The sequence below is a fragment of the Gossypium hirsutum genome, chromosome D05 (assembly GCF_007990345.1).
Source record: "Gossypium hirsutum isolate 1008001.06 chromosome D05, Gossypium_hirsutum_v2.1, whole genome shotgun sequence".
Taxonomy (NCBI): Eukaryota; Viridiplantae; Streptophyta; class Magnoliopsida; order Malvales; family Malvaceae; genus Gossypium; species Gossypium hirsutum.
Window position 1 is genome coordinate 6,838,436 of NC_053441.1, and position 15,079 is coordinate 6,853,514.

The 15,079-nt window shown below is 34.9% G+C and overlaps 1 protein-coding gene, 1 non-coding gene and 1 pseudogene across 3 annotated transcripts; all 3 read right to left on the bottom strand.

Annotated features, from left to right (window-relative positions):
- Window positions 1-1,488: 1,488 nt before the first annotated feature.
- Window positions 1,489-3,622, bottom strand: LOC107906692 (ferredoxin, root R-B2). 2 transcript variants are annotated; one of them, XM_016833765.2, is made up of 2 exons: window positions 3,389-3,622; window positions 1,489-2,049 (listed from the first exon to the last, which is right to left on the bottom strand). In XM_016833765.2, exon 2 carries the CDS (start codon window positions 2,039-2,041, stop codon window positions 1,589-1,591), a length of 453 nt encoding a protein of 150 aa, XP_016689254.1. In that variant the 5' UTR covers window positions 2,042-2,049; window positions 3,389-3,622; the 3' UTR covers window positions 1,489-1,588. The 2 variants fall into 2 exon arrangements, with proteins under 2 accessions (XP_016689254.1, XP_016689255.1); XM_016833766.2 differs by having other exon boundaries at window positions 3,304-3,566.
- Window positions 3,623-4,491: 869 nt separating this feature from the next.
- LOC107903257 (ferredoxin, root R-B1-like) lies at window positions 4,492-6,096 on the bottom strand (annotated as a pseudogene).
- Window positions 6,097-7,110: 1,014 nt separating this feature from the next.
- On the bottom strand, window positions 7,111-7,200 carry TRNAY-GUA (transfer RNA tyrosine (anticodon GUA)). Its single transcript is given in 2 exon segments — window positions 7,111-7,146; window positions 7,164-7,200. It is a non-coding gene; the product is annotated as a tRNA-Tyr (tRNA).
- Between the last annotated feature and the right edge of the window lie 7,879 nt (window positions 7,201-15,079).

A 15,079-nucleotide genomic window follows, 5' to 3' on the forward strand; every position in this document is an offset into this window, starting at 1 on the left:
TTCATTGAGCACTCATTTGATTCTAAGCCCATCATCCACTTTCCTTCGCTTTCTTTTTTGTTGCTTTGTATGTAATTTTTCAATCCATTTTGTTTAGAAAAGGGCAAGACTTAAATTAAGTATCCAAATGTCAACTATCAATAGCCAATAGGTGTTATTTTCAAGTGTCATAATGATCACCCTTCAGATGTTATATACTTATATATTTATATAAAAAACACATTAATAATTTAATTATCTATACATTCTCTCTCTCTATATTTTTTAGAAACAAATAGCATTAAACGAAAACAATAAAATCACATAACTTTACTAAAAAATCACCATCTGATTGTAAAATCTCTTGAACTGAAATTGGGGGATCCTCAAAAAGCTTCAACCCAAACTGATTATCATAAGTACATTTTGCCATTCGATCAACAGCCATATTTTGAGATCTAGGAATGTAACGGATTCTTGTCTTCCAACTCCTCTTAAGATAAACATTGATTAAACGTAATTCAGCTAGGTTATAATACGTAAAACTTCAAGAATAACTCGAGCTTCTATGCGAAAGACCGTTTCCTTACTGACTTTCAAGGAGTACCCGCATATACATTCTATATATATTCATTTAAAATATGTTGAATTTAGTTATTATATCGTTGTTTATTTCTTTAAAAAACCCTTACAATATCACTCCATTGTAAAGTTGAATTTCGAAAATATACAAGCGGTGGTGATAGCCCAAAAAGCCTAGAAGGAGAAAGATAACTTTTTAGGACCTTTTTGCATCATATTTAGTGAGATTTGAGATAAATGAAAAGGTGATTTTATCACTCCTTCTACATCTTCTTCTTTCTTATATAAAAGTTGAGCAAAAACTTTGGTCCACATCCTCAACTTTGTCTCATACTCTTTTTTCTTTTTCTTAGCTTATAATAATTTGAGGTTTTCTACTTTTGATTATTTTTTTCTTTTAATACAAAAGAAACAGTAATCTCAAAACAAAAGATTCGATGTTGAAAACAGACTAGAAAAATAGAACGGAGACGTTCCAATCCAATTGTTAATGTCTATACAAGTTTTGCTTATTTTACTCGCCTTTCGTATAAGTCCAATATGGAAATTTGCTTTTCATTTTTCAACGGTTAGGAACTAAGGGCCTTTTAGCAACAAGCCCAAGTCCTTTTCTTTTCTCTTCAGCATCAGCAGCCTCAAATAGGCCGACTAAACTTCCTCTCTGCTTTATCCCTGTATATTTCCCCCATTCTATAAACCACTGGTTCAGGATTTCTGCAAAGGTTGCCTCTAACAAATTCAGCTTGGCCGAGAAAGATATTAAAAAAAAAAACCGATTCGAATAATATTTTATTTGAATGTACTCAATTTGATTGACCGATTTGAATTTTGTTTTTATTTCATTTTGGGTCCTGTAACCTGTTAATAGAGATAATATTGGCAGGTCCAGAGGTCGTCAAGTCGTCTTCAACCATGGCAATCCAGACATTCAGCACAAATTAAAAAGCTTTATATCCTCATTGGTAGCAAGTTTAGATGAGTCCATAGACAACAACTGAGACCGTAATCATTTCAGACCACAAACTACTTAGAAAAGATCGGTTTCCTTGTGGGTGTGAATTTCACAGTCTGAAGTTGGGTACGCAACACAAGTCAGCAGATAACCTTCCTCCATTTGTTTATCGTCAAGGAAAGAACCATCAGATTGATCCACAGAACCTGAAATCATCTTCCCGGCACATGTGCAGCAAGCTCCAGCTCTGCAAGAATATGGTAGCTCAACCCCTGCTTCCTCAGCTGCATCTAGAATGTACTTATCATCAGGGGACTCAAACTCGTTCACCTCACCTTTTGGTCCTACAAGCTTAATCTTGTAAGTTGCCATTGAGGTTCTGAAATTGGAGGAACATTTCAAGCCAAAAGACTTGGAGATGCTTTTAACAGATCCAAGAGATGTTGGGGCTTTGACAATAGCACTTGAAAATCGTTCGGGAATTGCAACTTTAACAATGCAAGGGGAAGTAAGGCTCAAAGTAGTCATCTTCACTCCTGAATCCAAGTAATATTTCAGATTCTTTAACCTTACAGATGATTATATCTATATTCAGACAATTACAGTCATACAAGAGTCAACCAGGATGACCCTGCCACCAAATGACAAAGACGAAAAGATGGAAACAAAACCAGAAAAAAGCTAAACAAATGACGTTAACTAAAAAAGGGTGAACTAGACCAGTCAGCTAATGTTTATACTGTCAATTCCGAGACAACGACATTAAATATAATTGCTTAATAGCAATAATGAAAATTTGTTTTTGTTTTTGTTTAGACACTGTTCTTTAGAGACTTTTAAATGCCAGAAAATTCTTATGGACACGATCAAACTTGTACCTTGTTAATGCTATAAATGAAAAAGGAATCATATCATCCATTTCTGTATTAACAAGACAATTAATGTCTGGAGCGCTATGAGAAGAGACTAGCTAAGGGCTCCCTGCTCTTCACTCGAGGCTCCATACTTCGAACAAATTGACAAAATATTCTTAGAAATGAATTTATCTGACATGAATGTTTTATGGTGCACCTTCACAATAAGACCAAAACCAAACCAACATCGGGTGAGCTACAAGAACCAGGATGGAGAAATATTTACATTTGGGTACACGAATCATACTCATTCAATCATTCTATTCCATCACTATTCGTATAATTATTTATCTCCTTTATCCATGAAGGTTTTGGTCTCCCTTTCAACCTATTATTTCGATGCACAGTCGATTTGCTCTAGAAGAACAGTCAAAAGCCAAGAGTCTTTACAACAAAGATTAAAGAAACTGAAATGCACTGAAAGCAAACCAAAGTAGGCCGTTGTTAAATGCTTAGTGTACTTATAACCCCAAAATTTTCTTCTCTCTCCATCTCAATTTAAGAAGTCAATATCAAGGGCCGCATTTTAAGAATCATCAGAAGGCAGAAAAACAATAATTAACATGAAAGACAAAACAAACTAGGAAAGTCACCAAGTTGCACTAATGACTTAACCTACAAAAATTGGTTCTTGAACTTTCCTCAGGTTTCTATCAATATCATGTCGGAAGAACCCCTTTTACTCTCTTTGAGTTTAAAGTTTAAAACTTTTTTCCAAAATGAAAAATAGAAAACTTTCATTGGAGCCTATAAAAGGAAAGACAATGCCATACATCTATTTTACATCTTTCCAGAAAAATAGATCGCAATTCAACCAACATACCCAAACTTTAAAAAGACAAAAGAAGAAGAAGACAGAGACATCAGAAACAATACCTCAAAAGTATTGGGGGTAAATAGATCGCAAACAAAAAGATGAGAGATGTAGTCGCAAATATTAAAAAAGAGAAAGAGGGCTTACAGAGGGAATTCGGGCAGCGGAGAAAATGAGGAGGATCCAAGTTCTGAGTCTTAAAACCTAATAATAGTGATTATATCTATATATTGAGAAAGTTGGCGGCTTCGGCTATAGGCATGTGGGGGTTGGTTTTGGCAGGCAAAGGGCTTTTCTAAATCAGCTAAAAAGGGCGCCCCTAAGTTCCAAACCAGCCTAAACCCTAGCCCATGGTTTATTTTCAGAATTTTGAATGCAACCATTTGAAATTTTATTACGCCTAAATAAAATGGATATATAATTATGGATTCGATTCATGGAATTTTATTAACCTAAAAAAAATTTGGTTAAAATGTTTTATACTTTTCGTAAATTTTAAATTTATTTTTGTAATTTTATTTTTAAGAATTTAATCTTTCAAATTTAGTCCAACTATTAACATTTTAAAATTATTTTATTAAATTAACATCATTTTTCAATTACATTACTATCAAGTGAGTATTTTTTATTTCAAATTATTACAATAACAAATGTAACTAAAAATATTTAACAGTGTTAACAATTAGATTTAAATTTTAAAATTCGAAAAGTATAAAAATTAAATTCTTAAAAATAAAAGTATATAGATTAAATCTCAAAATTGTGAAGAGCATAGGACCTTACGACATATTTTAACTTTAATATTTTTATTAAAGTTAACAATGTGTTAATCATATTTTAATTATGCTAACAAGTGTTGGATTTAATGGTAAGACATATTACATTTCGAATATGAGATGCAAATTCGAACTTTAGAGACAACATTCTTGAGAGGGATAACCATGAATTTTATAACATGGACCATAAAACAGACATGTAAGATAAAAAAATACTTTAATGAAAAGTTAAGAAATGATCATTTAACTATTTGATTTACCCTTAACATTTATAAACGTGACAATTTAGTCTTAATTCTAAAAAAACTACCCTTCAGCATTTACAATTTAACCCAAATTCAAGTCTAACAATTTTTGCCATTGAAAAAAATGTATTTGGAAATTATCCCGTTTAATTATAAATTAGGTACTTCTTGATATGTTAACCTTAATTCTATATAATTGTAAGAAAACATTTAATTGAGGCACCCATTTTGGAGAGTTAATATACAATTGACACCAGAAGTACGTGTCAAGTCCTATACAAGCATCTGACCCAAAAAAAGTCCTACAGAAACGTTTCATATCTTCATGGTACGTACAAAAGCTCTTTGCCTGATTTCTGTGAGGAAAATAAGAACCCATATGTATATATATATGTGGGAGCAATTTGTATGTCTTCATATATCTTTAAGGACGGTAAGTTTTACAAGGCAAGATGTACGTAAGGAAACTTGAGGACCCTACTCACTTCACACCATAAAGTTCACTTTCCTTGTGGGTTTGAATCTCACAATCTGAGGTCGGGTATGAAACACAAGGCAGCATATAACCCTTCTCCATTTGTTTATCGTCAAGGAAAGTACCATCGGATAGATCCACGGAACCTGAAATCATCTTTCACGCACATGTGCCGCATGCTCCAGCCCTGCAAGAATACGGCAGGTCGAATCCTGCCTCCTCGGCTGCTTTTAGAGTGTACTTATCGTTGGGGGCCCCAAACTCCGTCACCTCACCCTTTGGTCCTATACGCTTAATCTTGTAGGTCGCCGTAAGGGTTCTGCAATTGGAGGAATATTTCAAGCCAAGAGATTTGGAGATGCGCTTAACAGATCCAAGAGATGATGGGGCCTTGACAATAGCGCTTGTAAATCGATCAGGGATTGCAGCTTTAACAATGCAAGGGGAGGTAAGGCTCAAAGTTGACATCTTTACTCCTTTATCCAAGTAATTTTTGTCAGATTTTTTAACCTTACTGATGATATCTTTCTTTACATACGTACATGTTCAGATAATTGCAGTCAAGCAAGATGACCCTGCTACCAAAGGACAAAGCCAAATCATTCATTTCTTTATTAACAACGAGAAGAGACTAGCTAAGGGGCTCCCTGCTCTTCACTCGAGGCTCCATACTTTGAACAAATCAAAAAAGTGTTCTTAGAAAATAATTTACATGACAAGAAAGTTTGATGGTGTACCTTCACAATCAGACCAAACCAAACCATTAATCCCGACACATATGGGGTCAGCTACAAGAACCAAGACAGAGCAATATTTATATTGGGTACACGCATCATACTCATCCTTCGCTTATCCATCCTTCTAACAGGACAGAACAATGGAAAGCCAAGAGCCTTTTACAACAAAGATTAAATAAACTGAAATGCACTGAAAGCAAACCAAAGTAGGGCGGTTATTAAAAGCTTGGTCTTCTTATAACCCAGTTAGTTTTCTCTATCTCAAAAGGCACACAAGCAAGAATTAACATGGAAGAGAAGAGTAAAAACTAGGAAAGTCTCCAAGATGCACTAATGACTTCACCTACAAAAATTGTTATTTCATCATTTCTCAGTTTTCTATCAATAACATGTCGAGAAAACCCCTTTTATCCACTTTGAGTTTCATCTTTCAAACTTCTCCAAAATAAAAAATAGAAAATTTTCATTGTAGCCAACAAAAAGGAAAAACAATACCATATCTCTATTTTATATTTCTCTAAAAAACAGAGCACAATTCAACCGAAAAACCCATACTTGGAAAAGACAAAGACCCAGATACCAAAGGCAGGGGAGAGATAAAGAGAGAGAGTCATATTTAGGGTGGGTTTGGATGGGCGATTGGGTGTGGTGCGGTGCGTTTAGCTTACTTTTTGTCTCACGCTACAGTATCGCTACAGTATCTAATTTCACCGCCACCGCTGTTTTTACACTAACCGTAGATAAACGCACCGCCCATCCAAACTCACCCTTAAAACCATATCTATATATTTATATGTATTGAGAAAGTTGGCGGCTTTGGCTCTTGGAGTTGGCTTTCGGCCTTTGTCTTGTATTAATCAGCTAAAAAAGGGCGCCTCCAGGTTCCAAAACCAGCCTAAACCCCCTAGCCCATGGTTTTTTTCCTTCATTTCTGAATGCAACCATTTGAAGTTCTTTCTTGAGAGTAACATTTGAAATTTTATTAGGTCAGAAGAAAGTTATCATATAATTACGGGTTCGATTAATGGACTTTAGAAGCCTATAATAGCATTTATTTTCATAAAATTCTTATTAAAGTTAATTATATTTTAATTTTATAAATTTTATATTTATATTTTTTTCGTAAGAGAGCAGAAACCGAAACAATTAAATTACTGTATGAATGTTCGAAATGCGGCAAGTTCAATCCTTTTGCATGTCAGATAATAGCTCCTCTGGTGGTTGTTGAAGTAGTTGCAAATCAATATCTTGCTCCATGGCCATTTTAGTCAACCATGGTTTTTATATTCTTTAAAAGGTACTATGTTTTCAAGTTTGATACTACTAGCTACAAGTTGAAAAATAATACCATAAAAAAATAGTAAAAAGACTTTTATAATCTTTCTCAATTTTGATATTAAATAAATTTATCTTTCTAAAAAAATAATTTAATTTATCTATACTGAAATTAAGCATGTAAAAAACTAATCCCAACATTAATTTTTCTGTTAATTTTGCATAATTTTAATTCATATAATAATAATTTTTCTTATCTCACATTTTAAAATTAATAGGAATTACATTACTTTAAATTCTTTTAAGAGGGATTAATTTGAATGGGATTGAGGAGGTCTAAAGGAAAAATTAATTAAAAATTTCCGACCTGCCGGATTCGAACCAGCGACCTAAGGATTCCTATGAGTTAAACCACTACAGTCCTCCGCTCTACCAACTGAGCTAAGGTCGGTTTGAGTAAAGTGTCGCAAATTACAATACATGGACAATATTACGTATACTGATTTTTGAAAGTTAAATATATTGATCTATTATTAATTGAGAAGTTAATGCTTGTTATAACGCATTTCAATAATCATAAACTGAATTAAAAAAGGTTAGAGAAGAATTCGACACCATAACATCAACCAAAGATAAAAGTGGTCTAAATGCGACTCTGCCAGACTGCCACAATGACTTGTTGCTCTAAACAAAAATAAATTACAGTGCAGGAAAAATGGTTAGGCCAGATGCATGACTGATTTATGCTATATCTGTTAAGGGTGAGCAAAACTCGATTCGACTCAAAAAATCAAAAAAAAATTGAACTTCTAGTTAAACAAATCGAGTTATTCGAATCAACTTGAATTTTTTTTCGAATTTCGAGTTCGAATCGAGTTGAGTTTTCGAATTCGAATAATTCAAACATCAAACTATAATATTTTACATTTTTACCCTAAACTCCCAAACCTTTTTATTTTTCCCTCAAAACTTTTACTCATTCCCACTTCCCCCCAAAACTTTTACTCCCCTCCCCTCCCAACCCCCCAAGCTACCCAAAATCCATTTTCCACCAAAATTTTACTCTTCCATTTACTTTTTCTCAAAATTTTACTCCCAAAAACCCTCAAAACCTTTTATTTTCCCCCAAAATTTTTACTCCCTCTCACTTTTCCCTTAAAACTTTTATTCTCTTCGCATCCCATCTCCCATCTACCCCAAACCCTCCCCCCTCCAATTTTTTTTAATATTTTCCCTCCAAAATTTTACTCCCCCTATTTACTTTTCCTCAAACTTTTATTTCTCCAAACTTTTTATTTTCCCCTTAAACTTTTACTTCTCACCCTGTACTCTCAAAGAAAAATCAAAATTATCTAAAAAAATCACTAAGCATAAATAGTAATAATTTTATTTATATCTAATATTTATATTATTAAATTAAATTTCACATTTTATATTATTTATATTATTGAATTGTTTAGTCATATTGAATATTTATATTAAAATTGAATTATTAGTTATGCCATAAAATATTCATGTTAAAATTTTATATTGGTATCAATTTCATATTTTATTTTTAAAATAACTTTTATTAAAAATTATATTTTTACATTTAATATATTTTTTAATTTCAAAATAGATAGTGACAAGAATCTGAAGATAATTGAAACAACTAAGGAAGCAAAGAAGCTAACCAGTATATAAAAAATTAATAAATAAATTATGAGGTGATGAAAGTTAATAAAAAATTAGATTAAGGTGGTCAAATTTTATTACGATGGGTGATAATAGTTACAAGGACTCAAAATTATTTTTTAAAATTTAACTCAAACAAATATATTCAATTCGATTCGAATTCCATCTCACTTGACTCGATTCGAAAAAACTTCAAATAAGTTAGGATGATAAAACGAGATTCGAAAACTCGATTAACTCGAAAATTTTCGATCCGATTCGATTCGATCGAATGCTCACCCCTAATACCTGCTAGTTGTTTTGTGTGTCTGAATTTCTTTTACGGTGTCCTCGAATTTGAAAGAAATGTAAGAACACTCTAAACTTGAAATCTATGCAGACTGAACTTTTAGTTCCAATAATCGGAGATCATACCTTGATAACCTCAAATATCAAGGGGAAAAACAACAGTTAAAGAATCCATTTTGGACAGTATGTCACTGTCAAGTCCTATACAAACATGCCAAATCTACCTACAAGATCTAACAAGAACCCATATGTAGGAGCTAAGTGTATATCATTATATTCCTTCATTTATTTTTCAAGAAAAGCCAATATATCATGTATGGAAGGAAAAATACTTATTCGGATTTTAACTTAATGCAACATTAGGATTAAGTAAAATTTGATTCGATTAGAAAAAAAATTGAATTTTGAGTTAATTGAATTAAGTTATTCGAGTCAACTCGAATAAATAATTTGAGTTTTGAGTTCGAGTCGAGTTGAATTTTACAATTTTAATAACTCGAATAATTCGAATAACAGATTGATGTAAATACCTTAATCCGTAACAATTTCTAAAATGAGCATATTGGTCTCTCTCTCAACAAAAAATACAAAATAATCAAAATAATTATAAAATTTTCAAAATTTATATCCTTAATTTTTTTTAAAAGAATTCTAAAGAATATATATAAATAAAGTTAAAATTTTAAAATTTTCTAAATTTTAGGACCTGCATAAGTTAATTAATGATTCAAATTTATCATATTAAGGTATTGCATTTTTTATTATTTTGCTTTGAAAAAGTTTTTAAATATTCGTGGTTTCAAATTTATTTACTCTAACATGAAATTAGTTATATTATAACAAGATTTTAATTTTGACATGTTTAATTTTTTAATTTAACTCAAATAATTTCACTCGATTCGATTCAACTCGAATTTCATTTCACTTGACTCAATTCGAAAAAAATTCAAATTAAGTTAGAATAATAAAATAAGACTCGTCAACTTGATTAACTCGAAATTTTTCACTCGTTTCGATCAAACACTCATTCTTACATAATATGAAAGAAAGATATTTATCTGATTTCCCACTACATCTAAAATATTAATTAAAGGGCCTATGTGTGGTACATAATTGCTGGACTGGTAAAATGTATTTATTTGCAAACCCAATCCGAATGTACACCTCTCAAAAGTTGTACGACATCTAAATGACGATAAACAACTGTGCAAGCCATAGCAATGCTTAGACTAGAAAGAGGTAAATATAGACCACCAGGGAGAACTTATGACAACGTGTAAAGCATACCTTCCAACAAGCTTGTTTAATACTCTTCCCAGCAAATTCTTACGAAGAAGTTGAAGTTCCATTCATCTTTTTTACGTAAGATTTCAGATATCAATTTTATATTCAAAATTAGAAAGTTTATCGATGTTTGACTTTCTAGTTAGATTTTCAATATTGACTTCATAAATAACACTCAAGATTTCACGTCACTTTAAGATCAAGGTTCTTCAAGTGAATCCAAAGTAGAAGTTCATTGAGTTTTAGTCAAAATCCAAAAGGTCCAACAATGTACAGTTCTATAATTTCTTAACACATAAGGAATCTCAGCTATGAACAATTAGTATTTACTGTTCAAGACGCAAAAGGAGCAAATCAAGAACTACATTCATCTTTCACCTTTGCTACCCTATGTGAACAATGCTGATTAAATCATGCACCAAACTTGAAAAGAGAAAGAGAGATTAGCAGCTGGACATCACCACCTTGAGGTTAGTTCAAAAGGGTAAAAGGTCCAAATTGTCAGCAAAATAAAAATGACAAAACCATGGCTTCTGCATTTTGCAAGCACTTTGAACAAGCTCCTAGCTATTTGTTGGGAAGAAACCGAACAACCGAAACAAAGCGAAAGCACAACCGGTGTTCTTTCTCTCCTTATAACTCCTGTAAAAATTATGGCAAGCACAATAGCACAAGATATGTTCTCTAGCAACCTTAATCAACCACAAATCAACTAATGCAACCACAACAAAAATAAATAGAGACACCGATATTTTTACGTGGAAAACCCCTCTAAATTAAGGGTAAAACCACGGGACTTTAGAGTCCGATAAAGAGCTCCACTATCATCAAATGTTCAACTACAAGATCACAATATCAAGCCTACAACAAGCATTCAACTCCGACAAGGCTAACAACATGTAATCTTTAGCAAAAGAGAGAAAAATGAGAGAACATCACCAAAACGTAGCTGCTGAAAAATGGGTATTTCCGACGCTACAAGACTCGGATGAAAAATCCGACCGTACAAAGTCAAGAACACCTTATCACCTAGCTGCTGTCCAAAAATCAGCTCAATCGAACCACGGATGGACCTTCGATCGAAGAGTTGATCACTGCTGCACCAAGCTTGAAAATCTGATTTTTTTCTATTCTCTTTCTCTCTATTTTTCTTTAGCTCTCTACAGAAAAATTTCTGCCCACTCCCGTTAATAAGCCAAAAAATTGGCTTTTGACAAAAAACAAAAGAAAAAGGAAGGCAAAACATTTGTGCCAGAAAATATGGGTTTCCCACATAGTGGGACCCATACCCAACAAATCTCCCCCTCCAACTATGTGGGGAATGCCTCCATGCCGGAGGTCAAACAACATGCTTCAAATTTTCCTCTTGGTAAGGCCTTCGTCAACATATCAGCACCATTATCATTAGTGTGTATCTTCTCAAGCTCTAACAGCTTAGCTTCAAGAACATCTCGTATCCAATGGTACCTCACATCAATATGCTTAGATCTAGCATGAAAAGTTGAGTTCTTACCAAGATGAATAGCACTCTGGCTATCACAGTACAGGACATACTTCTCCTGAGTAAAACCAAGCTCATGCACAAACTTCTTCATCCAAAGCATCTCCTTACACGCTTCGGTTGCTGCAATGAACTCTGATTCGGTGGTGGACAATGCAACACACTTTTGCAGTCTCGATTGCCATGCCACAGCTCCCCCTGCATAAGTGATTAAGTAACCTGAAGTAGATCTCCTCGAGTCAATGTCTCCGGCCATGTCTGAATCTGTATACCCAACAAGAACAGGTTTCTCATTGCCGAAACAAAGTTTCATGTTGGAAGTGCCACGAAGATATCTCATAATCCACTTCACTGCATTCCAATGCTCTCTGCCTGGATTAGAAAGAAACCGACTAACTGTACCAACGGCATAAGCCAAGTCTGGTCTCGTGCAAACCATTGCGTACATCAAACTACCCACGGCTGAAGAGTAAGGAATTTTCTGCATCTCTTCCTTCTCCTTTTCTGTGGAAGGACTATGCTTAACACTTAATCTAAAGTGCATAGCAAAGGAGTATTCACCGCTTTAGCTTTGTCCATACTAAACCTTTGAAGTACTTTCTCAATGTACCTCTCTTGTGATAACCATAATTTCTTGGCCTTTCTATCACGTGTCAGTCTTATGCCAAGAATTTGCTTTGCTGGCCCCAAATCCTTCATTGCAAAGGATTTACTCAACTCTTGTTTCAACTTCTCAATTCTAAAAGCATTCTGACCAACAATAAGCATATCATCAACATAGAGCAAAAGAATAATAAAATCATCACCAGAGAATCTCTTAACAAACACACAATGATCAGAAGTAGTCTTCTTGTAGCCTTGCTCCCCCATAACAGACTCAAACTTCTTGTACCATTGCCTTGGAGCTTGCTTCAAACCATACAAGCTCTTCTTCAATCTGCACACATAGTCCTCTTTCCCTTGTGCAACAAAACCCTCTAGCTGCTCATGTAAAGCTCTTCTTCCAAGTCACCATGAAGAAAAGCAGTTTTCACATCCATTTGTTCAACCTCTAGGTCATAACAAGCTACCAAACTCAGTATAGTTCTGATAGAGGACATCTTCACAACCGGAGAAATATTTCTTCAAAATCAACCCCCTTTTTCTGAGTATAACCCTTGACGACCAATCTAGCTTTGTATCGTGGAGATGAAGACTTCTCTTCTTGCTTCAACCTGTAAACCCACCGATTCTTCAAAGCTCTTTTGCCCTTAGACAGTTTCACCATTCAAAGTATGGTTCTCATGCAATGATTGAAGTTCGCCTTTCATCGCTTCAACCCACTGATCTTTGCATTCACTCTCCATAGCCTCTTCATAACATTCAGGTTCTCCCCCGTCAGTCAAAAGAACATATTCATCAGGAGAATACCTGACAGAAGATCGTCGATCTCTGGAAGACCTTCGAAGTGGAACTGCTGGTGGAGCTATAGGTGCTTGTTGTTGATCATTCACAACATCATCCATGGGAGTATCAAAGTCACCTATAGTCTGATGGTCACCACTAACATCACCATGCACAACATCCTGGATAGGATCTGGTGAAGAGTCTAAGGGAACCGGATTCACATCGATCAAGTCACCACTACCTTGTGAATCCACTTTCTCCGTCTTATCAATGTCATCAATGGTCTGATCCTCAATGAAGACAACATCTCTGCTTCTCACGAGTTTCTTCTGAACTGGATCATAGAGTCTATAACCAAACTCACCATCTAGACCATAACCAATAAAAATACATTGTCGAGCCTTGGCATCCAACTTGGATCTTTCATCCTTTGGAACATGAACAAATGCTTTACAACCGAACACACGTAGGTGATCATATGACACGTCTTTACCAAACCAAACTCTATCTGGCACATCACCTTTCAAAGGAACACTGGGAGACAGATTTATCACATGTGTCACTGTATTCAAAGCTTCAGCCCAAAACGATCTTGGTAACTTTGCATCTGACAACAAACATCTGACTCTCTCAATCAATGTTCGGTTCATTCTTTCAGCTAACCCATTTAACTGTGGAGTCTTTGGTGGTGTTCTCTGATGTCTGATTCCCTGTCGCAGACAATACTCATGAAACGACCCTGTGTACTCGCCACCATTATCAGTACGAATGCACTTCAACTTCTTCCCAGTTTCCCTTTCAACTGATGCTTGAAACTGTTTAAACACCTCAAAGACTTGATTTTTAGACTTCAAAGTGTAAACCCATAGCTTTCTTGAACAATCATCAATGAAAGTCACAAAGTAAAGTGCACCCATGTGATCTTACTTTTATCGGACCACAAACATTTGAATGGACCAACTCTAGCAACTCTGATTTCTATGAGGAGGATGGTTCTAAATGAAACTCTTTTCTGCTTTCCTGCTAGACAATGAGCACAATTCTTCAGTGTAGCATTCTTTAACCTGAAAGTTGATTCTTCTTCGCTAAACAGTTAAGCCCCTTCTCTCATGTGACTGAGTCGTTTATGCCACAACTCAGTTGAGTTGTCATTCAGTGTCACATTCACCGTCTCTCGAGAAGTCAAAGCTTGCATCAAGTACAAATTTGAGCTCTTCTTTCCTCGAGCCACAACCAAGGAGCCTTTAGTCAGCTTCCACTGCCCTTCACTGAAGGTGTTACAGAATCCCTCATCATCAAGCTTTCCTGCAGAAATCAAATTCAACGGACATCCGTGCATGTCTGACATCCTGAGAGTTAACTTTGTTCCATTGTTACTTACCAGCTAACATCTCCATACCAATAACGAAACAAACCATCATTACCCATCTTCAATACCCCCAAAATCACCAGGAGTATAAGATGTGAAGAATTCCTTCCTCGACGTGACAGAGTGATGCACCAGTATCAATCACCCAATAGTCTCGTCGCATGCTAGGTTGACCAAATTCTGATCACAAATAACTAACAAATCTTCACGAGTAACAGTAGCAACACGCTCGGACTTTCATCGTCATTCCGGTCGTGTTTATCACCACCACCTTTGTTCTCTTTCTCCACTTAAGCAATATTTCTTGATATGACCTTTCTTACCACAATGTGACACCAAGATCTTGTATCTCGATCTTGACTTGCTTCGGCTTTATCTCTACCCTTTCATCTTTGTCTCTGTTTCTCCCCTGTTCTCGAAACCAACACCTCGGACTGTGATGTAGAACCCTGAGATTTCTTTAACCTCTTCATTCAACACCACTCTAGCCAAATCCAAAGTAATAATACCTGTGGGCGAATTAATGAGTGAGACTCGAAAGGTCTCCCAAGAGTCTGGTAGAGTAGCAAGCAACCAAAGTCCTAAAATCTCGTCATCAAATTTGACACCCATACCAAGCAACTGATTCATCATACTCTGAAATTCACTAAATGGTCATTTCTTATATAGCACAATTCTCCTTCCTATTATATTCCAGGCCCATCAATTCATTTTCCTTCAGGCCAAAAATAACTTTTATTGCCATGCATACCAGTTTGTTGGGAAGAAACCGAACAACCGAAACAAAGCGAAAGCACAACCGGTGTTCTTTCTCTCCTTATAACTCCT